The sequence below is a fragment of the Myotis daubentonii genome, chromosome 16 (assembly GCF_963259705.1).
Source record: "Myotis daubentonii chromosome 16, mMyoDau2.1, whole genome shotgun sequence".
NCBI lineage: Eukaryota > Metazoa > Chordata > Mammalia > Chiroptera > Vespertilionidae > Myotis > Myotis daubentonii.
In genome coordinates, this window is record NC_081855.1 from 33,188,458 (window position 1) to 33,216,213 (window position 27,756).

At 38.4% G+C, this 27,756-nt stretch overlaps 1 protein-coding gene across 7 annotated transcripts in view; it reads left to right on the plus strand.

The window, feature by feature from the left end:
- Nucleotides 1–27,435, plus strand: part of RAD51C (RAD51 paralog C) — a 34,289-nt gene extending 6,854 nt beyond the window's left edge. For 2 of the 7 annotated variants that reach the window (XM_059669630.1, XM_059669633.1), the window contains exons 4-9: nucleotides 5,346–5,479; nucleotides 10,760–10,891; nucleotides 17,063–17,129; nucleotides 17,852–17,912; nucleotides 26,000–26,063; nucleotides 27,001–27,435. In XM_059669630.1, coding sequence (XP_059525613.1) covers nucleotides 5,346–5,479; nucleotides 10,760–10,891; nucleotides 17,063–17,129; nucleotides 17,852–17,912; nucleotides 26,000–26,063; nucleotides 27,001–27,117 — 575 coding nt within the window. In that variant the 3' untranslated portion in view covers nucleotides 27,118–27,435. Of the gene's footprint in view, nucleotides 1–5,345; nucleotides 5,480–10,759; nucleotides 10,892–17,062; nucleotides 17,130–17,851; nucleotides 17,913–21,320; nucleotides 22,432–23,676; nucleotides 23,816–25,999; nucleotides 26,064–27,000 lie in introns of those variants that run through there. The other 5 variants (XR_009449183.1, XM_059669632.1, XM_059669634.1 and 2 more) reach the window with 5 other exon arrangements.
- Nucleotides 27,436–27,756: the final 321 nt, after the last annotated feature.

Genomic DNA, 27,756 nt, shown 5'->3' on the forward strand with positions numbered 1-27,756 from the left:
AAAAAATTTGCTTTGTTTTATCTTATTCTTTGGATGTAAAGTCTTTAGTTTTTTCTCTAGATGTTTCAAAAACAATGCTTTTCATATATGCTTGTATTTCCTTTAAATGTTTGTAATCAACAGGATTTTAAAAAATATATATTTTTATTGATTTCAGAGATGAAGGGAGATGGAGAGAGAGTTTGAAACATCAATGATAAGAGAGATTCATTGATCAGCTGCCTCCTGCACACCCCACACTAGGAATCGAGCCTGCAACCCCGGCATGTGCCCTGACTGGGAATCGCACCATGACCTCCTGGTTCGTAGATGGACGCTCAACCACTGAGCCATGCCAGCCGGGCTGTATATTTTTATTTTAATGGAAGTGCTGGGTGTCCTCTTTAACTAATGACCAGTATATCTGCTGAAAGTCCTTAAAGCTACCCATGTCACAATGAATATTTGTGACATCAGATAAGAACGGGTGTATTCAGGGTGGCATGGCCGTAGACACAATGTATATTTGTAATAGTGTTTTGTTTTGTTTTATTATCATCTGAGGATATGAAGAGAAAGAGAGAGAAACATTGATTAGCTGCCTCCTGTATACACCCCAAATGGGGATCGAACCTGACACCTAGGTACCTTCCCTGATTCGGAGTCTAACTTTTTGGTGTAGGGGATGATACTCCAACCAATGTAGTCACCCCACCAGGGCTGTAATAGTGTCTTAAAATCTTATTCTAAATATTATTGGTATAAAACTGGGATATAAAGTTTTTAATGAGTGGTACATGATTAAGGTGTCATTTTTTGGTTAAAAATGAACTTTTAAAATGTATACTTGGCCCTGGCTGTTGTGGCTAGTTGGTTGAGTGTTCTTTTATGCACCGCCCTGTCAGGGCACATGCCCAGGTTGCAGGCTCGATCCTTGGTGGGGGACTTGCAGGAGGCAGCCTATTGATGTTTTTCTCTCTCTTACTCCCCCTCTCCCTTCTCTCTCTAAAAATCAATTTAAGAAGAAGAAAAAAAAGACAAAAAAATCACACAAAACAACAATAATAAAAATCAAGTAAAAATTTAATATATTTGTAATAGGCAATGTTTTCTGAAATTTAATTTCTTGGGGTTTATTTTTCAATGTTAAAACGTAAGTACATTTTAAAATGCAACACTTTTTAAGTGGTTTTTCTCTGAAATATGTACAAATCCAAACTGCTTATTTATTTTTTCTTTTCCTTTTTTTTATTGTTTAAAGTATTACATGTCTCCTTTTTTCCCACGATTGACCCTCCCCCCAGCCACTCCCACTCCCAAGGGAAAGCCCCCACCACCCCAGTGTCTGTGTCCATTGGTTATGCTAATATGCATGCATACAAGTCCTTCAGTTGATCTCTAACCCTCCCCTCCCCTGCCTTCTCTCTGAGGTTGGGTGGTGTGTTTAGTGCTACCTTGTTTCTGGATCTATTTTTGTTCAACAGTTTATGTTGATCATTATATCCCACATATGAGTGAGATCATGTGATACTTATCTTTCTCCGACTGGCTTATTTCGCTTACCATAATGCTCTCCAGCTTCATCCATGCTGTTGCAAGTGGTAAAAGTTCCTTCTTTTTTATAGCAGCATAGTATTCCATTGTGTAAATGTACTACAGTTTTTGGGGTTTTTTAAAAAATCTTTATTGTTCAGATTATTACAGATGTTCCTCTTTTCCCCCCAAAGCTCCCCTCCACCCGGTTCCCACCCCACCCCAGGCCCTCGTCCCCGCACTGTCCTCGTCCATAGGTATAAGCTCTTTGTCCAATTTCTTCCTTCACCCCCCACATTCTCTTCTCCCCCACCGAGAATTGTCAGTCGCTTCCTTTCCTTGCCCCTGATTCTATTACATTCACCAGTTTGTTCTGTTCATCAGATTTTTTATTCATTTGATTTTTAGATTCACTTGTTGATAGATATGTATCTGTTGTCACTTTGTTATTCATAATTTTTTATCTTTACCTTTTCTTCTTCTTCCTCTTCTTAAAGAATACCTTTCAGCATTTCCTTTAATACTGGTTTGGTGGCGATGAACTCCTTTAGCTTTTCCTTATCTGTGAAGCTCTTTATCTGACCTTCAATTCTAAATGACAGCTTTACTGGGTAGAGTAATCTTTGTTGTAGGTTCTTGCTATTCATCGCTTTGAATATTGCCCCTTCCTTCTGGCCGGCATAGTTTCTGTTGAGAAATCAGCTGATAGTCGTATGGGTACTCCCTTGTAGGTAACTAACTGTTTTTCTCTTATGCTTTCAAGATTCTCTCTTTGTCTTTTGCCCTTGGCATTTTTTTTTTTAAATATATTTTATTGATTTTTTACAGAGAGGAAGGGAGAGAGATAGAGAGTTAGAAACATCGATGAGAGAGGAACATCGATCAGCTGCCTCCTGCACATCTCCTACTGGGGATGTGCCCGCAACCCAGGTACATGCCCTTGACCGGAATCGAACCTGGGACCTTTCAGTCCGCAGGCTGACGCTCTATCCACTGAGCCAAACCGGTTTCGGCTGCCCTTGGCATTTTAATTATGATGTGTCTTGGTGTGGTCCTCTTTGGATTCCTCTTGTTTGGGGTTCTCTGTGCTTCCTGGACTTGTAAGTCTATTTCTTTCACCAGGTAGGGGAAGTTTTCTGTCATTATTTCTTCAAATAGGTTTTCAATATCTTGCTCTCTCTCTTTTTCTGGCACCCCCATAATATGGACGTTGGTACATTTGAAATTGTCCCAGAGGCTCCTTACACTATCTTCATAGTTTTGGATTTTTTTTTCCTTTTGCTCTTCTGCTTGGGTGTTTTTTGCTTCCTCGCACTTCAAATCTTTGACTTGATTCTTTTTAAAAATAAATATATTTTATTGATTTTTTACAGAGTGGAAGGGAGAGGGATAGAGAGTTGGAAACATCGATGAGAAAGAAACATCGACCAGCTCCCTCCTGCACACTCCCTACTGGGGATGTACCCGCAACCAAGGTACATGCCCTTGACCAGAATCGAACCTGGGACCTTTCAGTCTGCAGTCCGACGCTCTATCCACTGAGCCAAACCGTGTAGGGCTGACTTGATCTTGGGATCCTCTAGTCTACTGTTGAATCTCTATATTATTCTCCGGGACACAGCCCACGGCAGAGCTGCTAAGGCGGTCCGGTTCTCTCCCCCCGCCCGCCCTCACCACGTCGTGCTCTTCCTAGAAGATTCTTGAGTAACCTTATGACTGTGGTTTTGAACTCTATATCCAGTATTTTCCTTTCATCCATTTCTTTCATTTGTGACATTTTTCTTTGTCTCCGCATTTTGGCTGCTTCCCTGTGTTTGTTTCTATGTATTGGGTAGCTGCTAGTCTGCTTGAATTGATAGAGTAGCCTTGTGTGGTAGGTGTCCTATTGGGCCTGGTGGCTCAGCCTCTCCAGTCACCTGAGGTGGATACTCTTGGTGCATCCCTTTGTGGGCAGCGTGCACAATCTTGTTGTAGTTAAGCCTTGATTGCTGTTGGTATCACTGGGAGGAATTGACTTCCAGGCCAATTGGCTATGAGGACCAACTGTGTCTACAATGGAAGAGCTTCTGTGCAGGAGACACCCTTATGGGGCAGGACTTGCTTCAGTGGGGCTCTGGTGCTCACTGAGTCTGCCCCTTGAGTGTGTCACTTATGGATGTGAAGAGTTGTAATCTGGTATAGTCTCACACTGACCACTGGGTACACTGGCTCTTGGATCTCCAAGGATGTGCAAAGTCAGCCACTGCCTGGGGTCGCCCAGCAGGAGCTACAGAGAGATCTGCAGATTCCTCCTCTTTGTATTGGGTTTGGAAGTGCCCAGATGAGACCCAGCTGTGTAGCAAGGCAGGCTGCTGCTGGATTGATTGCTTTGGGACTCCCTGACCCAGCTGCTGCCTATTTGACAGGTTTTAGGCGGAGAAAGGACAGGCCATTCATATGCAAAAGCTGCTGCACACAGTTTGGGTGGGGTTGTAAATTGGGTGGGCCGGGTCTCAGGGAATCACCAGGGCAGAGCAAACAGCAATGGCTGCCAGGCAGCCCTGCACTGGAGATTCTCCCAGGCAGGAACAGTGACCACTGCGCACACCTCTGCACCTCCGTCTGAAAGAAAGCCTCCCTCACGTTCCTGTCCTGATGCCAGACAGTCCAGTTTCTCCCTGTATGTGTCTGGGTCCCCCTGAGTCTCTCCTGGAACTGGAGTTCAGAACAAGCAGGAGTTTGTATCTCCCTCCCGATTAAAAAAGCAGTGCACCTGGATGCCAGCCCGTTCAGTGCCTCCATACCTCCTACCAGTCTCAATGCGCTCTCTTCTTTACCTCTTTAGTTGTAGAACTTCCACTCAGCCAGCTTTCCTGAGGTTCTGGATGATAACTGTTCTGTCTTTTAGTTGTAATTTTGATGTGGTTGTGATAGGCAGCAAGTACAGGTGTTTACCTATGCCACCATTTTGGTCCCTCTTCTGTACCACAGTTTTCTAATCCATTCATCTGCTGATGGGCACTTAGGCTGTTTCCATATCTTAGCTATTGTAAATTGTGCTGCTATGAACATAGGGGTGCATATATCCTTTCTGATTGGTGTTTCTGGTTTCCAAACTGCTTATTTTTTAAATCCAATCTAAGTAGGGAATTTCATTGGTTCTGTTTAAATTACCAAGTTACACTATATCATTTAAGGGGGGAAAATACTTCTTTTGAACATTTTTCCTTTTAACTGTTAGTTTGTAATCCTATGAAAAAAAAAGAAAGAAAGAGAAATTCCAGTATGTTACTTCTATTGAGTGGAAGCCAATAACTAGAAATATGAAAAGACAGGTATTAAAAACTAGTTGTATATGTGTAGAAACAGTTTCTAGATAGCCTAGTACAGTGATGGCAAACCTATGACATGCATGTCAGAAGTGACATGCGAACTCGTTTTTTTGGTTGATTTTTCTTTGTTAAATGGCATTTAAATATATGAATATATAAAATAAATATCAAAAATATAAATCTTTGTTTTACTATGGCTGCAAATATCAAAAAATTTCTATATGTGACACGGCACCAGAGTTAAGTTAGGGTTTTTCAAAATGCTGACACACCAAGCTCAAAAGGTTCGCCATCACTGGCCTAGTATGTAAGGAAACAGTGGAAAGGATGAAAGAAGAGGACAGGAATTATGAAATGATAGTTTATAGTGATTTTGCTAAAATTTTGTCATCTTTCAAATAAAGTCGAGAGTTTTGTTCACAGTGAAGAATTTTTTTATTCAAAGGTATTGTTTTTCTTTAGTCACCAATATATCAAAACAGGTAACTAATTATTTTAAGATTGTTTTGTTGTTTATTTCAGCGCACCCAAAGGCTTTGGAGAATTTTACTCTTGAAAACATTCTTTCCCATATTTATTATTTTCGTTGTCATGACTACACAGAGCTACTGGCACAAGTTTATCTACTTTCAGAATTCCTTTCAGAACATTCAAAGGTATGGCTCAAGCTACTGAAATATAATTTACCAATGTAACTAATATTTCTTAGGAAGTGTCTGGTTAAGCCAATTCAGAAAATTTATTTATTCCTTGCCCTATAATTTATTTATGTTTACATTTATTTAGCATGTATATATTAATACTATGCCTAAAGTAAGAAATTGAAATAATATAAAAAGAGGTTCCACCTCTAGTAATGGTGGAATAGCTCCTATCAAACAAACTGTATAGAGTGGTATAAAATGAAAAATAACATTTCCCTTCTGCTATCGCTTCCTAGTACCTCTCCCCAAAGTTGACCACTATTAATAGTTTCTTGTGTGTCTTCTCAAAATTTTTTATACATATTATAATATCTAGTTCCCCATTTTTAACATTTGTTCATGGGATTATACTGTATTATTGTTCTGCACCTTCCATTTTGGCTTAGTGTTTGCGTATCTTTCTGTGTCATTACACACAGGTAGACCTTATTCTTTTTTCAGCTGCATATTTCATTTTAAGAAGGTACTTTTTTGCTGTTGGTGGGAAAGTAAAATGGTATAATTGTAGTAGAAAACAGTATGTGAGTTCCTCAAAAAATTGAAAATAGAACTACCATATAATATAGCAATTCCACTTCTGGGTATATAGCCAAAAGAATTGAAAGCAGGGTCTTGAAGAGACATTTATACATTCATACATTTATGCTCACAGCAGGATTATTTACAGTAGCTAGAACATGGAAGTAACACAAGTGTCCATTGATGGATGACTAGATAAGCAATATGTGCTACATACATACATACATACAATGGAATATATTCAGCCTTAAAAAGGAAAGAAAATCTGACACATGCTACAACATGGATGAATCTTGAGGACTCTATGCTAAGTGTAATAAGCTATATATGCTTTTATGAGGTATTAGGAGTAGTCAAAGTCATAGAGACAGAAAGTAAAACGGTGGTTGCCAGGGCCCGGGGAGAAGAGAAGAATGGGAGTTATTGTTTAGTGGGTATAGAGTTTTAGTTTTAGAAGATGAAAAGAGTTCTAGAGATGCAAAACATTATAAATATATTTAATATCACTAAACTGTACACATAAAATGATTAAGATGGTAAATTTTTCTGTCATGTGTATTTTACCACAATTAAAATGGTTGGGGGGTGGGGTAGGTACCTTAATTTATTAAACCAATTCTTTGTTGGTGGACTTTTAGTGCTATTATGACAATGTTTTGGAGATAACCTTACACATATCTCTTGGGGTACATTTGTGAGTATGTTTATGGGATAAATGCTAAGTATTGGGATTGCAATATTAACGGTTATATGTATTTTTAAAAGACTTTTAAATTGATTTTTAGAGAGAGGGAGGGAGGGAGGGAAAGGGAGAGGGAGAAAGAAAGATGTGAGAGGAAAACATTGATCTGCTGCCTCCTGCACGCTCCCTACTGGAGATCAAGCCCGCAACCCAGGCGGGCATATTCCCCGACCAGGAACCGAACCAGCAACTTTTTGGTGCACCAGATGGTGCCCAACCAACTGAGCCACACTGTCCAGGGCCCCACTTGGTAATGTTTTACTTTCAGCTTTTATGAGTTTAATGACAAGCCCTGTTTTATCCTACTCATTCTGTAATTCATTGGCTTTCTACCTTCAGTATACTCTCCCTTTTGAGAAATCAAGGAAATTCACCAAACCATCTCTAAGAACTTCCATCCTAAACTTGGGAAAGCTGTCAGTGTGAATAGTTACCACTTAGCAGAAGGTCCACATCTCTGTAATTTAGCCACTTTCAGTAAAATCTGGACTGTGGAGAGGAAAAACAAATTTCCATTCTTTTTGTCCATTGGAGGTTACCAGCTCCTCTGGCATGAGCAGAAAGGTCCTTGGATGCCTGGTATTTAGGGCTCCCTGCAAATATCCTGGTGTCAAAACCTATAATTATATGGAGTTTTCCTGTGGAATATTTTTTTGTTGATTTGAGCTAATCAAATTAATACCTAGTTAATTCATTAGTTTTCTAATAGAAGAATATGTCCTCAATTTTTGTGTAGTTCACAATGTAATGGGTACAGACACAACATATTTTTAAGATCAATATGATTTTGTCATTTTCCCCATTACTTTATTAAAAGTTTAGACAATCAGCAAGACAAATCAAGCTCTGATGTGTAGCTGATTTATTTGCTGATTTCTATGTAGAAAATCCTCCTATGGTGGCTGATTTCAAGCTTACTGAATGTAGAGTAGAGAAGAAACACTGTATTGTAGCACATCACTGTGTAGTATTTCCACTATAAAGATAAAATAGGTGCAAATGATCTAAAGAGCATAGATAATAGTAAAATATAAAAAAATAGGAAGGAGTGATTTTTCGGTATTTATTATTCGTATTTTATTTTACTTATTTATTTTTAAAATATATTTTATTGATTTTTTACAGAGAGGAAGGGAGAGGGGGAGAGGGATAGAGAGCCAGAAACATCGATGAGAGAGAAACATTGATCAGCTGCAGCTGCCTCCTGCACACTCCCCACTGGGGACGTGTCTGCAACCAAGGTACATGCCCTTGACCGGAATCGAACCTGGGACCCTTGAGTCCACAGACCGAGGCTCTATCCACTGAGCAAAACCGGTTAGGGCCGTATTTTATTTTATCCAAATACTTATATGACTTATTTATTCATAAAATTTATATCGTTTTATTTTTAATGGCTGTATTTAATTACTGATTTGCAAAATTTCTGAAAATTTAGTTTGGCTTACTAGCCCATAGGATTTGGCTTTAGCTCACCACTGTACCTTCCTGATATAATTTACTATCATTCCCTCTCACTACATTTTTTCCTGACCCTTAAACATGCCAAACTTGTTTGTGCATTAGGTCCTTTGCCCTTCTGACTCCTTATACATAGATTGTCTTTCCCTCTAAGAGGTTCTTATCCAGGACTCAGTTCTGTTGCCTGACTTCTCAATGATGCTTTCCCTCACATTTAATTTAAGTTAGCCTCCCTCTACCTTAACAGCTACTCGTTCTTTGTCATTTTATTCAGTTTTAGTGTCTTCATAACTCCTATCATTATCAGAAATTGTTTTATTTAGTATGTGTTTGTATGTTAATTGTCTCTTACTCCACTAGTACATAAGCTGCAAGAGAACTTGTTCTTCAGTGTCTGTAACAGTGACTAGCATATAGTAGATGTCAATAAATATTTGCTGGATGAATAAATGAATACTCTAAGTAAAAGATATGAAAATGGCTTGTCCATTACTTCACAAAAACCTCTTCTTTAGCCTAATCCTTATTAGATAGAAAAAATATCTTACAGTTTTTAAAAAAAATATATTTTATTGATTTTCCACAGAGAGGAAAGGAGAAGGATAGAGAGTTAGAAACATCGACCAGCTGCCCCCTGCACCCCCCACTGGGCATATGCCCACAACCAAGGTACATGCCCTTGACTGGAACCGAACCCAAGACCATTGAGCCCGCAGGCTGACGCTCTATCCATTGAGCCAAACCTGTTAGGGCTCTTATAGTTTTTTCATTTGTTTACTCTAACTTCACTGTAGGTGCCATTATTTGGATTATATTCGAACTGAAACTGTCATGAAAATGTTTATCATCTGTAAGTAAACCTTGGGGATTATAATTTAAGACCGAATTGCAGCATGCTGAATTCTGTATTATAATAGATTCTGTAGTGGTTAGTTGCCCTATAGTATGTTTAAAATTAAGGGGGAAAAGTATACCATTAAGTTTTTGAAGAAGGTGTGATAATTTAATATTTGAAGAGATGAAGGAATCCTGAAGGTAAAAACTAATGTATTTAACTGAGAAATTTGTTTAACTAAGACTTAAAAAGGGCTTTTTGTCATTAAAATACCCCTGTAAAAGACAATGTGTATTGGCAACTGATAAGAAAATTGTAAGTGCTCCTTTTTCTTTTTGTTGAATTACTTTTTTAAGTGGATAAATTATCAAACCAGAGTACATTTTAACTTCTGGTAATTAATACAAAAGCATTGGATGAATTTCCCTAGCCAGGTGGCCCAGTTGGTTGGAGTGGCATCCTCTACACTTTAGAGGTTCCTGGTTCAATTCCTAGTCAGTGCACATACGTAGGTTTTGGGTTCAGTCCTGGTCAGGGCGCCTGCAGGAGGCAACTGATTGATGTTTCTTTTCTTTCTCTCTCTCTCTCTCTCTCTCTCTCTCTCTCTCTCTCTCTCTCTCTCTCTGTCTCTTTTTCTTTCTTCTCTCCCTTCCTCTCTCTAAAATCAATAAAAATATCCTTGGGTGAGGATTTAAAAAAAAAAGGAATTGGCCCAGCTGGTGTCTCTGGTTGAACATCAACCTGAACCAGGAGGTCACAGTTTGATTCCCAGTCAGGGCACATGGTTAGGTTGAGGGCTTGATCCTCAGTAGGGGGCATGCAGTAGGTGGCCGATTGATGATTCTCTCTCATCATTGATGTTTCTCTCTCTCTCTCTTCCTTCCTTTCTGAAATCAATACAAACATTTTTAAAAAAAGCATTGGATGTCCTAGCTGGTTTGGTCGGTCTGTGGATTGAAGGGTCCTGGGTTTGATTTTGGTCAAAGGCATGTACCTCTGTTGCAGGGTCCTCCCTGGCCCTGGCCCTGGCCCTGGCCCTAGTCCTAGTCCTAGTCAGGGCGTGTTCAGGGGGCAACCAATCAATGTGTTTCTCTCACATCGATATTTCTCTTTGTCTTTCCCTCTCTCTTCCACTCTCTCTAAAATCAATGGAAAAATATCCTCGGGTGAGGATTAAAATAAATAAATAAATAAATAAATAAATAAATAAATAAGCATTGGATGAATAGATATATCCAAAATAAAGCCTTTGTAAAGTTGGGAATAAAACTGAATTTTAAGGGTTTTTTTAAATTAATTAATTAATTTTTTTAAATTATTAAATCCTGTATATCTATTTTTTAAAAAATATATTTTATTGATTTTTTACAGAGAAGAAGGGAGAGGAATAGAGAGTTAGAAACATTGATGAGAGAGAAACATCGATCAGCTGCCTCCTGCACATGCTGTACTGGGTATGTGCCTGCAACCAAGGTACATGCCCTTGACTGGAATCGAACCTGGGACCCTTGAGTCCGCAGGCCGACGCTCTATCCACTGAGCCAAACCAGCTAGGGCATTAAGGGTCTTTTTTTATACAATGGGCTGTGATTTTTTAATATCAATTTTATTTTTTTATTTTTTTCAATTTTATTTTTAATACCAAACCTAATATCATTATTTCTTCTGTATTTAGGTTCGATTAGTTATAGTGGATGGTATTGCTTTTCCCTTTCGTCATGACTTTGATGACTTATCCCTTCGAACTCGATTACTAAATGGCCTAGCCCAGCAAATGATCAGCCTTGCAAATAATCACAGATTAGCTGTAAGTATAATTAGTTAAGAGAATTCTATAATAGTTAAGAAGATTATGTCAAATATTAATGCTTACAAGTAGCAGAATAGAATTTCTCAGGTCAATAAAAAAGGACATATTAATGTACACATAGTTTTAAATGTAGTTTTGTTTTGCCTTGGTTATTATAAAAAATTAATTCCAGTCATAAGTGTTGTTTATTGGTTTTCCTGGAAAAGAATAAGCATAATTAAGATGCCATATTTTAAAAATGGACTTTGGTAATTGCAGTGTTTTCTTTGTCTAAATATACTTGATGTGTTTTAGGTAAGCTCTTCCAACATTCCCATTTTTCTTTTAATTTGAGTCTTTGATTATTACATAATGTATAATCATAGACTCAGAGGGATAGGAAAATGACATATTGTAAAGAGCCAAGATGTTTGGAGGTGGAGGTAACTCTTAGATTTGAAATGTGAGGAGAAAGGTAAAGGTAAGTTCAAAAGTGAAGCGATAAAAAGGAGTTAAAAACTTTTTTTTATTGTGTTTGCCAGCACTTCCCATTCTGCAACCCTATTCCATCACTGACACGAATATACACACTTATATGTGAGGGAGATGGGAGGTCAGACTGCTTAACTTGATTTTCTTATCTTTACCCAGAGTCCTTAGCACATGCCTGTAATACATCATAAGTAAATAAAGAATTCCTTGATAAAATAATTTCAAAACTTACATCTTTTCTTTTGAGCTATTAGATTTTTTTGCCATATACTGAAAAGCATAGTATCCCGTCTTTGAATTATTTTTTCCCATTAATTTGTACGTAATTTTATGCATTCTGTTAATATCCATGAAGAACCCCCACTAGGGGGCACTCAAGACTAATGAGTTGCCATAGTTCCTTAGGTTTTTGTTTTTAACAAAAATATCCTATCTTTTCTGATTAAAAAAATAATGCAACCCTGGCTGATGTGGTTCAGTTGGTTGAGTGTTGTCCCATACACCGAGTGGTCGCAGCTGGTTCAATTTCCAGTCAGGGCACATCCGTGGGTTTTGGGCTTGATCATGCAGGAGGCGGCCAATCAAAGTGACCCTCTCACATCAATGTTTCTGTTTCTCTCCCTCTCCCTTCCTTTCTCAGGTCAATAAAAAAGGACATATTAAAAATAATTATAAAAAATATTTTAAAAGTAATGCAAATAACATGAAAAACTATTAAGTATTTAAGTAATATAAGCATTTGCAAACTCACATGAAACAAGATATCCATATATATGATTAAGTGAAAAAATTCAAGTTGTATAATAATATATTTAATGGATTCCACTTTTGAGAAAAGTAAAAATTATATATGAGCATTTATGTCTATGAAGAAAAATACTGAAAGGACTAAAACATTAACAGTGGTTATTTCTAGAGCTAAGATTTTTTGGGGGCTAAGGGCATACTCTATTACTTTATAAATTCTTTTTTATTTAGCAGGTATAGAGGCATGTCTGACCTTTGATAATAAATACATTTTACAACTTTAAGTTATATGCTTGCTGTAAAAAAATTATAAATCATCAAAATGTAAATAGTTATATTATCTATTACTCAGAAATGATTATTGTTGAGTTTGCCGTAAATATTTTTCCAAACTTATTCTATGCATCCATAAACATGTTTTAAAGTAAGATCACATTATGCATGCTATTATGCAAAGCAATATTTTGTTCACTTAATATATTGCAAATATCTTTCCATATATATCCTATATAATAAAAGCCTAATATGCCAAGTGTCCAGTCATCTATTGTCCTTTCAACAATCAAAGTTTAATATGCTAATGATATGCTAACGCTGCTCAACCGCTCACCATGATGTCCACTGACCACCAGGGGGCAGACAGTCGACTGGTCAACCAGTCACTATGACGTGCACTGACCACCGGAAGGAAGACACTCCAACCGGTAGGTTAGCTTGCTGTTGGGGTCTGGCTGATCAGGACTGAGCGAGACGGCCCTGGAACCCCCATGCGGTCCCTCCTCGGCTGGCCAACCTCCCACATTCCTCCCTGGCCCCAGTCGTGCACCGGTGGGGTCCTTCAGCCTGGCCTGTGCCCTCTTGCAATCTGGGACCCTTCGGGGGATGTTGGAGAGCCGGTTTCAGCCCAATCTCGCAGGCCAGGCTGAGGGACCCCACTGGTGCACAAAGTCAAGCACTGGGCCTCTAGTTACTATATAAGTTTACCTTACCTTAGCTACATAGTATTTTGTTGTATGATTGTAGAAGTTTTTTTAACCACTTCCCTATTGATTATCTTTAAAGTTGACTGCAGTTTTTCATAATTTAAAACACTGCAATCAACAACTTTACATATACTTCTTTGTCCATTCGTCCAGTTATTTCTGAAAGTATTAAGCCAAAGGAATATCTGTTTAAAACATTTTGTTATATATTATCAAACTAGAGGCCTGGTGCACGGATTTGTGCACTGGAGGGGTCCCTCGGCCTGGCCTGTGGGGATCGGGCCAAAACTGGCTCTCCGACATCCCGAGGGGTCTCAGATTGTGAGAAGGTGGTTCTCGGTGACACACTCCGGAATCGGACTCCTTCCTGTCTGGTTCCAGCGCATCACCTGAGAACCGCAGCTCCCAAGTGAATGCAGCTCGACAGCTCCTGCGTTGAGCATCTGCCCCCTGGTGATCAGTGTGCATCATAGCTACTTGTTGGTCGGCCAGTCAGCCAGTTGGCTGGTCGGCTGGTCGCTTAGGCTTTTATATATAGACTAGAGGCCTGTTGCACGAAAAGATTTGTGCAATAGGCTTTCCCTTCCCCTGGCTGCTGGCACCAGTTTTCCTCTGGCACCCGGGACCCAAACCTTAACTCTGGCCACCGCCTTCCATCTTCGCTCTGGACACAGTCTTCGCTGTGGCTGGAGCCTTCAGTTTTTGCTCCTTGCTCCGGCGGGAGTCTTCAGTCTCCGGCCAGAGCTGCTCCTGTAGCTCCTTCCACCCCCCACCATCCCCCTCATAGCTTGATCGCTGCTTCACCTGCAGACCTCGCGGGCTCCTGGGTTCCAGGGGGCTGCCTTGCCTCCGGCCTGGCTTTCCAGTCAAGATCACAGCCGCAGGTAAGGTGGCTCCTGGGTCCCGGGGTGCTGCCTTGCCTGCAGCCCAGCTTTCCGATCAAGATCACTGGCTGGGGGGCGGGCAAAGGCAGCCCCGGTTCTCCGATCCAGGGCCGGGGGGCAGGGCAAAGGCGGCTGCCACCCAGCTCTTGCCTGCCGCCTGGGTTTCCAATCACCCTTCTTCCGTCCTTCCCCTTTCACCTCCCATCATTGCGCCTACGTATGCAAATTAACCGCCATCTTTCTTGGCAGTTAATTTGCATATTGCCCTGATTAGCCAATGGGAAGTGTAGCAAAGGTACGGTCAGTTACCCTGTTTGTCTTTTATTAGATAGGATTATCCTCAGAAAATGTGTTCCAAAGTATGTTGTCTTCAGCAATGAATGGGAATTCTTGTTTTTCCACATCTTTACCAATTTTGAGTCTTTTAAGTCTTTGCCATGCTGATGTGGAGAGAGTCCTTTTATTTTTTAATTTTTTAAATATATTTTTATTGATTTCAGAGAGGAAGGGAGAGGGAGAGAGAGATAGAAACATTAATGATGAGAAAGAATCATTGATCAGTTGCTCTTACGTGCCCGCACTGGGGATCAAGCCTGCAACCCGGGCATGTGCCCTGACCAGGAAATGAACCATGACCTCTCGGTTCATCTGTCAATGCTCAACCACTGAACCATGCTGGCCAGGCAAGAGTCCTTTTAGAAGTTCTGTATCAGTTTCAGCTTGCAGTAGTATCAATCTTATATCTAGAGGGAAGACCTGTATTGGAAGAATATTTAAAATAACCATTTCTGGAGAATTTTGGATAAAAATATGCCAGATAATCTGATTTTTACTGTACTAAATCAGCCTCAAACACATTCATTTTCTCTACTATAAAGCTACTACTTTCATAACATGGGATTTTTTTCTATAGGCCACTATTTAATCCAAAAGAATTAGCAATATTTTTAGTCTTTAGTGCCATCTGTGACTAACGTACATCTGTATCTATTATTAGTAGACTAGCATTGTCACAATTTGGGGTCATTTGATCTGATTACTGTGTTTTATTTTCCTGCAGTTCTTCTACTTTTACTGTACATTCTTTGACTTTAGGTCTCTTCTCATAATTCTTTGCCTTGGTTTCTTTTTTATTCCTGTAAAATCATAAATCATAATTCTATATTTATTTCTTCCCTAAAAATGTAAGCATTGAATTATTAAGAACTTTATATTCTTTTTTTTTAAAATATATTTTATTGATTTTTTACAGAGAAGAAGGGAGAGAGATAGAGAGTTAGAAACATCAATGAGACAAGAGAGATCGATCAGCTGCCTCCTGCACGCCCCCCAGTGGGGATGTGCCCTCAACCAAGACACATGCCCTTGACCGGAATCGAACCCGGGACCCCTGAGTCCGCAGGCTGACGCTCTATCCACTGAGCCAAACCGGTTCGGCCTTTATATTCTTTTGAATAAATATATTCCAGAGAGGCCACAGTGCTAAAGAGCACAGACTCAATCTTTCTAAGCTTTTGATTTATTATGTGTTAAATTGGAATAATAATAATAATACCTCATTCATAGAGTAGTTGTGGAGATTAGATATGATAATGAAGGTAAAGCACTTAGCATGGTTTCTGGCATGTATTAGGTACTCAAAAGTTTATTACTGCTGTTGGACTGGTTGTTCCTATTGGCTTATACAAAACTTAAATTTAAAAGCTTGGATTTTCCTGATTCTCGCATTTATGAAGTTTTTGTTCATGCTCTCTTTAGGCCATTATATATTATCTATTATATCTTTACTAGAGGCCTGATGCATGAAATTTGTGCGGGAGTTAGGGGGGAGGTCTCTCAGCCCGGCCTGCGCCCTCTCGCAATCTGGAACCCCTCGCTTCTAACCACCCCCCTGCTCACTCCTTACCACTTGGCTTGCCGCTCCTTAGCACTGCCACAGAGGCGGGAGAGGCTCCGGCCACCACCACTGCACTTGACAGCCGTGAGCCCCACTTCTGGCTGAGCAGTGCTCCTGCTGTGGGAGCGCACTGACCACCAGGGGCAGCTCCTTCGTTGAGCATCTGCCCCCTGGTGGTCAGTGTGCATCATAACGACCGGTTGTTCTGCCGTCAGATTGAATTGCTTATTACGCTTTTATATATATATATATATATATATATATATATATATATATATATACACACACTAGAAGCCCGGTGTACAAAAATTTGTGCACTGGTGGGGGCGTCCCTCAGCCCAACCTGTGCTCTCTCACAGCCTGGGACCCCTCGGGAGATAACCACCTGCTGGCTTAGGCCTGCTCCCCTGGTGGCAGTTGGCACACCCAATCCCACAGTGTCTGCCCCGTTTCCCCCGGTCGCAGATGGCAGGCCCGGATCCTGCGCTGGGGCGGGCGGCAGCTGAGGATCGCGCTGCTGCCCGCCCCGCCCCGCCCGCCCTACCCTGCACACGGCAGGCCAGGATCTCGCACTGGGGCAGCCAGCGGCTTGGGATCGAGCTGCCACCAGCCCCAGGTGGGGCGGCAGAGCACGATCTGCCTGCGGTATGCAAATTAGCAGCCATCTTTGTTGGCGGTTAATTTGCATATCACACTGATTTAGCCTATGGGAGGCGTAGCGAAGGTACGGTCAATTACCATGTTTGTCTATTCAGTGGGGCCTTGACTTATGAGTGTCCCGACTAACGAGTTTTTTGAGATACCAGCTGTCTCTCGGTGGTTTTTTTGCATTGAGTTGATAGAGTAATTTGAGTTAACGAGCTCCTTAACGAGCTCGGTGTCAGAACGAATTAAACTTGTAAGTCAAGGCCCCATTGTATTAGATAGGATAAATTCTTCCATTTTCACAACAAAGAACTTCTTTGTTCTTGTTTGTTTAAAAAAAAGTTTTATGTTCAGTAGACATGTTTTCAGGTAACTATTTATTTTTATGGGTAAGTTTTAAAAATATTATCAGAAAGGTTTTCATTACCTAAATAGTATTTCTTTGAATTAGATTATATTCAGAATAATAAAATCACAAGACTATTTACTTGATAAGTTTTAGGGGAGACTCATCCAATTTTCTCACATTTTGTTTTTGTAGGTAATTTTAACTAATCAGATGACAACAAAGATTGATAAAAATCAGGCCATGCTGATACCTGCGTTGGGTGAGTAATAATCCGATAAACATTTTCAGTTAAACACATTTTCTCTACTTCTTTAATTTGATGCTTATTGAGTATGGTAAACTTCATGACAGCAGAGACTGTATGTGTATTATTCACTGAAAAATCTTAGCACAGAGCACTGTGCCCTTAGATCTTGACTCATCCTTTCAGTTAACAGACATTAATTTAGCATCTACTATATAGAAACTGTTGTGTCAGGTACTGAACATATAATATTTATATGGTGATTCTTGCCTTCAGAAAGCACACAGTCTTAGGCAGGAGTAAGGGTGAATCCATTCAAATACAAATTACACTATAGTGAATAGATTTATTTTGTTTTTAACCTCAATCATGGTCTTGTTAGAATATAATGCTTTAAGTTTATTTATCCTAAAATCTTTAAGAATAGTATCTTAGAGTTTTTGCTTTTTTTCTGGTGGTTAGAAATACATTGGTCTTAATATATGGAAGATTGACAAATACGTTAATTCAAACTATAAAATTTTCTAAAAGTAAATAGAAGATATTGATCTGCAATATTTTATTAGGTATGTAAACATCCATGAATCTCAGGATGTTATCGACATACCAGTTTTATTTGAAATCAAGTATACTCTCATTATGTTAAATCAAGCAAAGTAAAACTGTATTTAGTCAGATGCTTTCTGAGAGACTTATAACTTAGGCAATATACAGTTATTGTGTTCTTCTTCCCTCAGGGGAAAGTTGGGGACATGCTGCTACAATACGGCTGATCTTTCATTGGGATCAAAAGCAAAGGTCAGTGTAGAAACAAGTTAATTATTCTAAATATTGGGTTAACTATACTAAACATCAGTCTCTTAGAGCTAGTCCAATGGATGAAATCTACAGTACCCCATGAACTAAAGCTTTTGTTACCTTGTCCTTAATCACCTAGAGCAAACAGAAACATGTTTTTATCTGCACGTTTAGCTAAAAAAGAAATGCTTTGGGATTTTTAATGATGGGCTGCACCTGAAATGAATAGTGGGCCAAAGAATGCTACCTTCTAAAGGTCTTAGAAATCAAGTACCATTAGCCATGCATAAGGGGGTGGGGACTCTGTGTTCATGGAGGGGATTGAAAGAATACAATTGGGACAAAATGTTAGCTTTGGGACTAATTTATGTGGAAAATAGGATGGCTTTTCTTAGTTATTGCTTAATATATTTCTTGTATAAAATTGTGTTTACTTTTGTATTTTCCTACCTTGCTTTTGTTATTTAATTACTTACCTGACTTTCACTGGTATTGTTCTTTAAAATAAAACTATGACAGCGTGAAACCTTTGTATTTGTTTTTAAAGCTGCTGAGCAAGTGAACAAACCAGCTTTTATTTTCTTTAAAATAGGCAATTGAAAGCTGCAGAATCTTTTATTCTGCACTTCTAGAAACGTCAGATTTATGCTAGACTCTCTGCTTTGAGATTAATTGTCATAACCTAGAGAACTTGGTTTTGAAATGCTCTAATGAAAGGGGAAAATTGAGACAGCTTGTGGGCAAAGATAGAAAAAAGGATTACTTAAATACATATTGGGTCTGGTCAGTGGTATTGTCTATTTACATTTCTTTGTTCTTTTAAAAAATGATTTTATTGATTTTATTTTTTAAAATATATTTTTATTGATTTCAGAGAGGAAGGGAGAGGGAGAGAGATAGAAACATCAATGATGAGAGAGAATCGTTGATTGGCTGCCTCCTGCACGCCCCCACTAGGGATTGAGCCCACAACCTGGGCATGTGTCCTTGACTGGAATCGAACCCAGGACCCTTCAGTCCACAGGCTGACGCTCTATTCACTGAGCCAAATCGGCTAGGGCGTTTTTATTGATTTTAGAGAGAGAGAGAAGAATGAGGGAGGGAGAGAAAGAGAGAGAGAGAGGCACCAAAGTGAGAGAGGAACATTGATCTGTTATCTCCCGTATTCACCGAATGATGCTCCAACCAATTGAGCCACACCAGCCAGGGCTGCATTTCTTTGTTCTTGCCTCACCAGGTTAGGTTTTACTGACTCTGAGCTCATAGTAGAACCAATCACCCTTACATACATCTTTTACAACTAATTCATGCAGTTTGTATCTCTTTTAAAGATGGCACTTTCAGATCTCAGGTGACTCTTCTCCCCCGCAATTATACAAAGTGCTGTACAATTGACTCCCATCCTCCAACTGAATTCACAACAGGAATTTTTTTCTCAGTAACAAACACTATTGTAAAGGTTTGGCAATTTCTCCAGATGAGTCTTTAGAACATACTGCTTATACTTTCCCAGATTGGGGTGTTTTGCAAAGTGCATCCACTAATATTGTTAGGAATTTCCCTTGAGCTAGTGTACAATAGTAATCTTCCACTTTTGTTATATTAAATACTCACTAGTAGAACACATCTAAAAAAATGAGAAAAATTGCCCTAGCCAGTTTGGCTCAGTGGATATAGCATCAGCCCACGGACTGAAGGGTTCTGGGTTTGATTCCAGTCAAGGGCATGAACCTTGGTTGCAGGCTTGATCCTCAGCCATGCTCAGGGCACATGCAAGAGGCAACCAACCAATTGGTATATCTGTCTCACATCGATGTTTCTCTCTCTCTCCTTCCCTTCCACTCTCTGTAAAAATCAATGGAAAAATATCCTCAGGTGAGGATTAACAAAAAAGAAAGAGAGGGCAGGGGGAGCGGGAGAGAAGAAAAATAATAGTAGTGCAAGATGTTTCATGTTTTTATACATTCATCAGAAGGAGAAGTTTGCCATTATCTAACTGTAAGTTAGCATTGATTAGGTACCCATGAGATAAAAAAAAATCATGCTTACTTTAAAAAAAATGTTTTTATTGATTTTCAGAGAAGAAGGAAGAGGGAGAGAGAGAAACATCAATTGGTTTCCTCCCACGCACCCTGACCAGGGATTGAAGCTACGACCTGGACATATACCCTCATCAGAACCAAATCCCTTTTGGTGCATGGGGTGATGCTCAACCAACTGAGGCACACCGGCCAGGGCAATCATACTTAATTTTTAAGAGTTAACCATTTTATGACTTCAGCTTCTTACTAATCCTTTCCAAGAAATTAGAGAATAATGTAGAGTACTGACATTAGATAGATAGATTTAGGGGAAATCTTTTCTATAAAAATTTCCCAAATCCCATTTTATCATTTTAGTGAGTGCTTTCTTATGCTAGGTATTTGACTGGCACTTTATGTACAACATTTTATATATTCCTTCAATAACTCTGAAGAATCTATATATATATATATTTTTAAATATATTTTATTGATTTTTTACAGAGAGGAAGGGAGAGAGAGTCAGAAACATCGATGAGAGAGAAACATCGATCAGCCGCCTCCTGCACATCCCCCACTGGGGATGTGCCCGCAACCGAGGTACATGCCCTTGACCGGAATCGAACCTGGGACCTTTCAGTCCGCAGGCCGACGCTCTATCCACTGAGCCAAACCGGTTTCGGCAGAATCAATATTTTTAACAGTGAGAAGACCAAGGCCCAGAAGATTGACTAGTAAATTCATTGAATATTTATTAACTCTCCTTTATTATGCTAAGCACTGTGTGTATAAAATTTCATTTTATTTTCCAGATAACTGTGAAATAGATAGTAGTATCCACATTTTTTAGCAGACGATCCTAGAGTCCATTCTTCTCCTATAACTACTGTTCCTAAAATGTAATTCTAGTACTGTGTTAATTGCCAGCAAATCTGAAGCTCTTATCCACCTTTTCAGGTAAAATTCTTTTTCTTCAAACTGTTTTTTCCAGACACTGTGGATATATAATAAGTAACATTCATACTTTATTATAACTAGAAGAAGTTGACCTTATTTAATAGAATTAAAATAGTCTTGTTCTATTTAAAATTTTTTTTTTTTTATTGATTTCAGAGAGGAAGGGAGAGGGAGAGAGAGAGCTAGAAACATCAATGATGAGAGAGAATCATTGATTGGCTGCCTCCTGCACACCCCCTACTGGGGATCGAGCCCAAAACTCGGGCATGAGCCTCTGACCTGAATTGAATCTGGGACCCTTCAGTCTGCAGGCCAACACTATCCACTAAACCAAACCAGCTAGGGCAATAGTTTCGTTCTTCATGGTTTGACACCAGCTATCTTTAAGTCATTAAGTTGCATGACATCTTGTATGTGTTTTAAATTTTAGTTTACCTTGAGAGGATAGAATTCACACTGGAGGAAAACAGTTATGAAAATGAACACTTCGAGTTTGAGCAGAAAACTAAAAAACCTTGACTAGCCAAATATATATTGAGAATTGAATTTAAGTATCCCATCTTATGACTCAGTCCCCACCCTTCACCAGGAACACCTGATTTTTATCTTTTGACTAATAATGGAATTATATTCTAATAGAAATACTGAAACATTTTAATAATGGAATATCATTCTAAAAAGATTACTTTGGTCTCTATCCTGCATATTGTGCATGTTTTCCTTCAATTTATATATTCATGATAATATGAAACTGAGATTGTTCAAAATTATACCACTCTTTGCCAAGAAGATCTGGTGGTAGAGTGGAGTAATATAGCAACACCCCCACACAGTGTTTCATATGTGCTTTAGAGCACAAATTGTGCTTCTGTCTTGTTTCTTCCTGACCCAGACTATGTAGTTCAGCCATATGTTAAGCTTCATCTCAGCTGGGGCCATGAGCCAAATGATTCTTTGGTTTAGTTTGTTGTTTAAAAGATCTGTTGAGATGCAGACATAAAATATAAAATTTTATATTTTACTTAGAAATTGGAGGAAGGTTTTTAACCTGAATACTAAGGCCCATTTGACTTTAGGATTCTTTTTTTATTACTTATTTTTATTTATTGATTAAAACATATTTTTATTGATTTCATAGAGGAAGGGAGAGGGAGAAAGATAGAAACATCAATGATGAGAATCATTGATTGGCTGCCTCCTGCATGCCCACTAGGGATTGAACCTGAAACTGAGGCATGTGCTCTGACCGAGAATTGAATTGTGACCTCCTGGTTCATAGGCCAACGCTCAACCTCTGAGCCACACCAGCCAGGCAACTTTAGGATCTTTAAAATATATTTTACTGATTTTTTTACAGAGAGGAAGGGAGAGAGATAGAGAGTTAGAAACATAGATGAGAGAGAAACATCAATCAGCTGCCTCCTGCACATCTCCTACTGGGGATGTGCCCGCAACCCAGGTACATGCCCTTGACCGGAATCGAACCTGGGACCTTTCAGTCCGCAGGCCGACGCTCTATCCACTGAGCCAAACCGGTTTTGGCAGGATTTTTAATAAACACATACATGCTTCTTAAAAGCTTATTTACTTATTAGTGTGACTGGTGTGGCTCAGTGGTTGAGCATCGACCCATGAACCAAGAATTTACCAGTTCCATTCTCGGTCAGGGCATATGCCCAGGTTTCGGGCTTGAACTCCAGTGGGGGGCATGCAGGAGGCAGCCGTTCAATGATGTTTCTCTCTCATTGATGTTTCTACTTCTCTATACTTCTCCCTTCCTCTCTAAAAACATATGTATTTTAAAAAGCTTATTTCCTTCTTAATGATTTTCTCAGAAAAATCAGATGAACTAGGTACTTTTTTGGATATGGTATTAGATACTCATTTTTCAGAAGGTTAGCTAATTTTTGTTATATTGAGTCAAAAAGAGAATTTTTTAAAAAAAACCTATTTCATTGATTTTTTACAGAGAGGAAGGGAGAGGGATAGAGAGTTAGAAACATCGATGAGAGAGAAACATCGATCAGCTGCCTCCTGCACACTCCCCACTGGGGATGTGCCCGCAACCAAGGTACATGCCCTTGACCGGAATCGAACCCGGGACCCTTGAGTCTGCAGGCCGATGCTCTATCCGCTGAGCCAAACCAGTTAGGGCCAAAAAGAGAATTTTTTAATAAGGTGGGTTGAAATATACCCTGCTTCTATTTTTCTGTTATATTTTGCATTAATATGGAATAGCGACTCTAAAAGCATTGTACAAATTTATACTTTCACTTCCTTCTCAGAGCTATTCTTATATTACATATTACTTAGCAGTTATTTTATTTATGCATACAGTTTCAATTATAGAATAAATGACATTTTGGATTCTGCTGTTTTCATCCTGAAAGTACAAACTTAAAACATTAAGCTAATGGACCATGGTCTCTGATTGCCTCTCTTTTGAATTGTGCCTTATTAGAGGGGCAATTTCAAAATTAAGAGAGTAACAGATTTTTTGAAAACAAGTAAACATTGTTATATGTAAATAAATGATCCTTTTAACTCTGAGAGTCTATGATTTTTCTCTAAGTTAGTGCAGTTATGTCAGTTTTTAAAATGTGTGTAAAGTATACATAACTGAAAACTTAACATTTTAACCAGTTAAGTGTACAGTTCAGTGGCGTGAAGTATATTCACATTATTGTATAATCATCACCAGCATCCATCTCCAGAACTTTTTCATCTTCCTATACTGAAACTTTGTACCCATTAAACACTAATTCTCCATTCTCCCTTCCCACCAGGCTCTGGCAACTACTATTCTACTCCTGTCTCTATGAATTTGCCTACTCCAGGCACCTCAAATAAGTGGAATCATACAAAATTTGTCCTATTGTGACCGGCTTTATTTCATTTAGCACAATGTCTTCAAAGTTAACTCTAGTATGTGTCAATATGTTTCTAAGACTGATTAATATTCCATTATATGTATATACTACCTTTTTTAAATCCACTCATCTGTGAAACATTTGGATTACTTCTACCTTTTGGCTATTATGAATAAGTTATATCAGTTTTAAATTAATTTTAAAAGTTTTTGCTTATATTTGTTGCTGTTATAGTATTTGAACATCCCAAAGAGCTTAGATTTTATTTTTCAACTATTTTCAGCTTTCAATTTTATGTTACTTACTTTGTACAGTACATAATAAAATCCTACCTAAATAGATCTTGTTCTTTCATGACAGTGATTTTTCTGGATATAATCCTTTTGAAAGAATGTGTCTTCCTAGCTTATTTATCTATATATATAAAAGCTTAAGCGACCATTCGACTGGCCAGTAGCTATGACACACAATGACCACCAGGGGCAGACGCTCTGACTGGTAGCTATGGCACACACTGACCTCCAGGGGTCAGACGCTCAACACAGGAGCTGCCGAGCTGCGATGACTTGGCAGCTGCGGTTCTCGGGTGACGCACTCAAAACCAGAGAGGAGGGAGCCTGATTCCAGGGTGCGTCACCCGAGAACTGCCCTCTTGCAATCTGGGAACCCTTATGGGAATGTCGGAGAGCCAGTTTCAATCTGATCCCTGCAGGCCAGGCCAAGGGACCCCACCGGATTCGTGCACTGGGCCTCTAGTATTAGTATAATATGAGTGTGTGTTTCTTATGTATATCCCAAGAAATTGTCTTAATACTTCTGTAATACACATAAAAAAAAATTATTGCAGAAAGTTTGAAAAACTTAAACAAACCTTTATTTAATAACTTTTAATTGTAGTCTTCTATTTTTTATATATGTGTGTATACATACTCATAAATGCAGGATCATACAGCATAACTTTTACTTAATGTAATATTAAAATTTTCCTTTTCATTAAATGTTTCTTCCACTATGTTTTCTTAAGCATCAGTAGTATCTTGTCATGTATAAAGTAGTTTATTTCAGTGATTTTCAGCCTTTTTTATTTATTTTATTTTTTAAAATATATTTCATTGATTTTTTTACAGAGAGGAATAGAGAGTTAGAAACATCGATCAGCTGCCTCCTGCACACTCCCCACTGGGGATGTGCCCACAACCAAGGTACATGCCCTTGACTGGAATCGAACCTGGGACCCTTGAGTCCGCAGGCTGACGCTCTATCCACTGAGCCAAACCGGTTAGGGTGATTTTCAGCCTTTTTCAGGTCATGGCACACACAAACGAAGTACTAAAATTCTGCGGCACACCAAAAAATACATTTTTTGCCAGTCTGACTAAAAAAATAGGTATAATTTTGATTTATTCACACTGGAAGGCTATTGTGTTAGCTGTTGTGATTTCTTATTTGACAATAAAGGAAAGAGGTCAGCGCAACAAAGCTGGTCAAGTATTACATATTTAAAATTTTTTTGCAGCACACTGAAAATTGCTGGTTTGTGTTTTTTTTTTTCATTTTTATTTATTGATTTATTACCTTTTTATCAGAGAGAGGGAGGGAGACAGAGAAACATTGATTTCTTGTTCCACTTATTTATGCATTCATTTTGGTTGCTGCTTGTATGTGCCCTGATGGGGGGATAGAACCCACAACCTTAGCATATTGGGATGATACTCTAACCCAGGGGTCCTCAAACTACGACCCGCGGGCCACATGCAAATACAAATATTGTATTTGTTCCCGTTTTGTTTTTTTACTTCAAAATAAGATATGTGCAGTGTGCATAGGAATTTGTTCATAATTTTTTTTTAAATTATAGTCCGGCCCTCCAACTGTCTGAGCGACAGTGAACTGGCCCCCTGTTTAAAAAGTTTGAGGACCCCTGCTAACCACTTGAGCTATCCTATTAGGGTGAAAGTTGCTGGTTTATTTGAATCAGTCATTGGACTTTTAGATTGCTTTAAAATTTTATTTATATGAACAATATAAGTAATTGTTAATATCTGTAATAATTATTACTAGTACATGCATACATATAGTTATTGTTTGAAGGGAGTACTTCTGATATTTCTTTCCTTTCTATATCCTTAGAGAACAAAATAATAAAATTATATTTTAAAAAATTATAAATTTAAATGATCAAATCAGTCACCTGAACTAATTAAGATTATGTGTTTGTGTATTTTTTTTTTCCTCTAAGCAGGTTGGCAACATTGTACAAATCACCAAGCCAGAAGGAATCTACAGTACCGTTTCAAATCACAGTCAGTATTATTATACTTTAAAATATGTTTTTATTGATTTCAGAGAGGAAGCGGGAGGGAGAAAGAGAAAGAAACATCAATGATGAAAGAGAATCACCAATCCACTGCCTCCTGAATGTCCCCCCACTGGGGACTGAGCCTGCAACTTGGGCATGTGCCTGACTGGGAATTGAACCATGACCTCCTCCTGGTTCATAGGTCAGTGCTCAAGCACTGAGCCACACCTGTGGGCAGGATATTAAATATTTTTAAAGTGAAAGTTGTTAAAAATTTTCATAAAAGAAAAAGTACCAACCTTTCTAATTTGGGTTTATAGATATTATAGATCTGTCATAGTCACCAAATATGTCCTACTTTAAAATGCTAATTTTCCTGCAATTGTACATCATAAAACACAGTTTTTATTGAACTATGCATATTTATCAATAGTTTTGAGCCAAAAATATTCTTGGCATCTCATATTTTAAGGACAAAAACAGAAATAGAGATTCTGAAACTGAGTTATCCACTTAGCCTTTGCATTGCCTGGGTGCATTTAAAGTACTCTAATTGGAAAACTCTATTTTAGAGTATTGTGAAAATAAGTTTGTAAAACACCTAAGTAATTTTTACATGCTGCTTTCTTTCACCTCTTCAATAGTGTCACCACAAAGTTTTTTAGGGTTGTCTTTTAGAGAACATTTCTATAATGCAATGTTATTTCTGTGTGTATGTGTATGTATAAATAAATAAATATAAAATACTTTAGATATAAAATACTCTAGTACAACCCTGACTTGGACATCTATCCGTGAGGTTTATCCTCTTCATTCACAGTGGTTGATAACTTCTATCCCAAGAATAAAGTAGCACTCTTATCAATTACTTAAAATATTTAAAAGACCAATCATTATTTTAGATGTTCTTAAAGCATACTTATATTTTTTTCATCTTACAGACTCAGGGATTTAGAGATGCTGTTGTTGCTACTGCATGCTCATTGCAAACAGAAGGTTCATTGAATTCCCGGAAACGATCACGAGAATCAGGGGAAGAACAGGAATTCAAAGACTAGTCTCAAAGTATGTGTGTATGTGGGTGTATATATGTATCAGACATATTTCTTTAACATATAAACACACACTGTGGCATAAATGAATCAGGAATATATCAAACGAAATATAAATATTCTTAAATGAATATGATTCTCTGAAAGTTTTTCTGAAGCAGCGTGCCTTGTTTTCATTTTTAGTAACCATCAGTAGGAATGATATAGGTATTATATTTTGCAGATGTGGAAAGCTGATCTCATGTAGCAGTCAGGCTGTATTTTTTTTGTTCTTTTCTAATTGTCTAGAAAATCCTAGGGAAATAAAATTTTTTTTAATATTCCTTTTGTGCTCTCCTCTTTAAGTATAGCTTTGATAATTCTTAAAATGAACCTTTTTTTATTATTATAAACCCAGCATGCTGAGTCAACATATCATTATATTGTTTTATGGGTAGGGTACACATTTTAGATGACCAATTTGATTTTAGTTGCCTCAATCCTAAAATCTAAGCCATTTGTTTATTTTTAATTTATTTTATAATGTTAAAGGAAAGACTTTGGAACTGTTATTCCATTTAGAAATTGTCTGGAACATATATCTTTCAGAATAGTCAAGTCAGTAAGCTCACAGTTAATTATTTCTATATTCTGGAATTCTAGGTG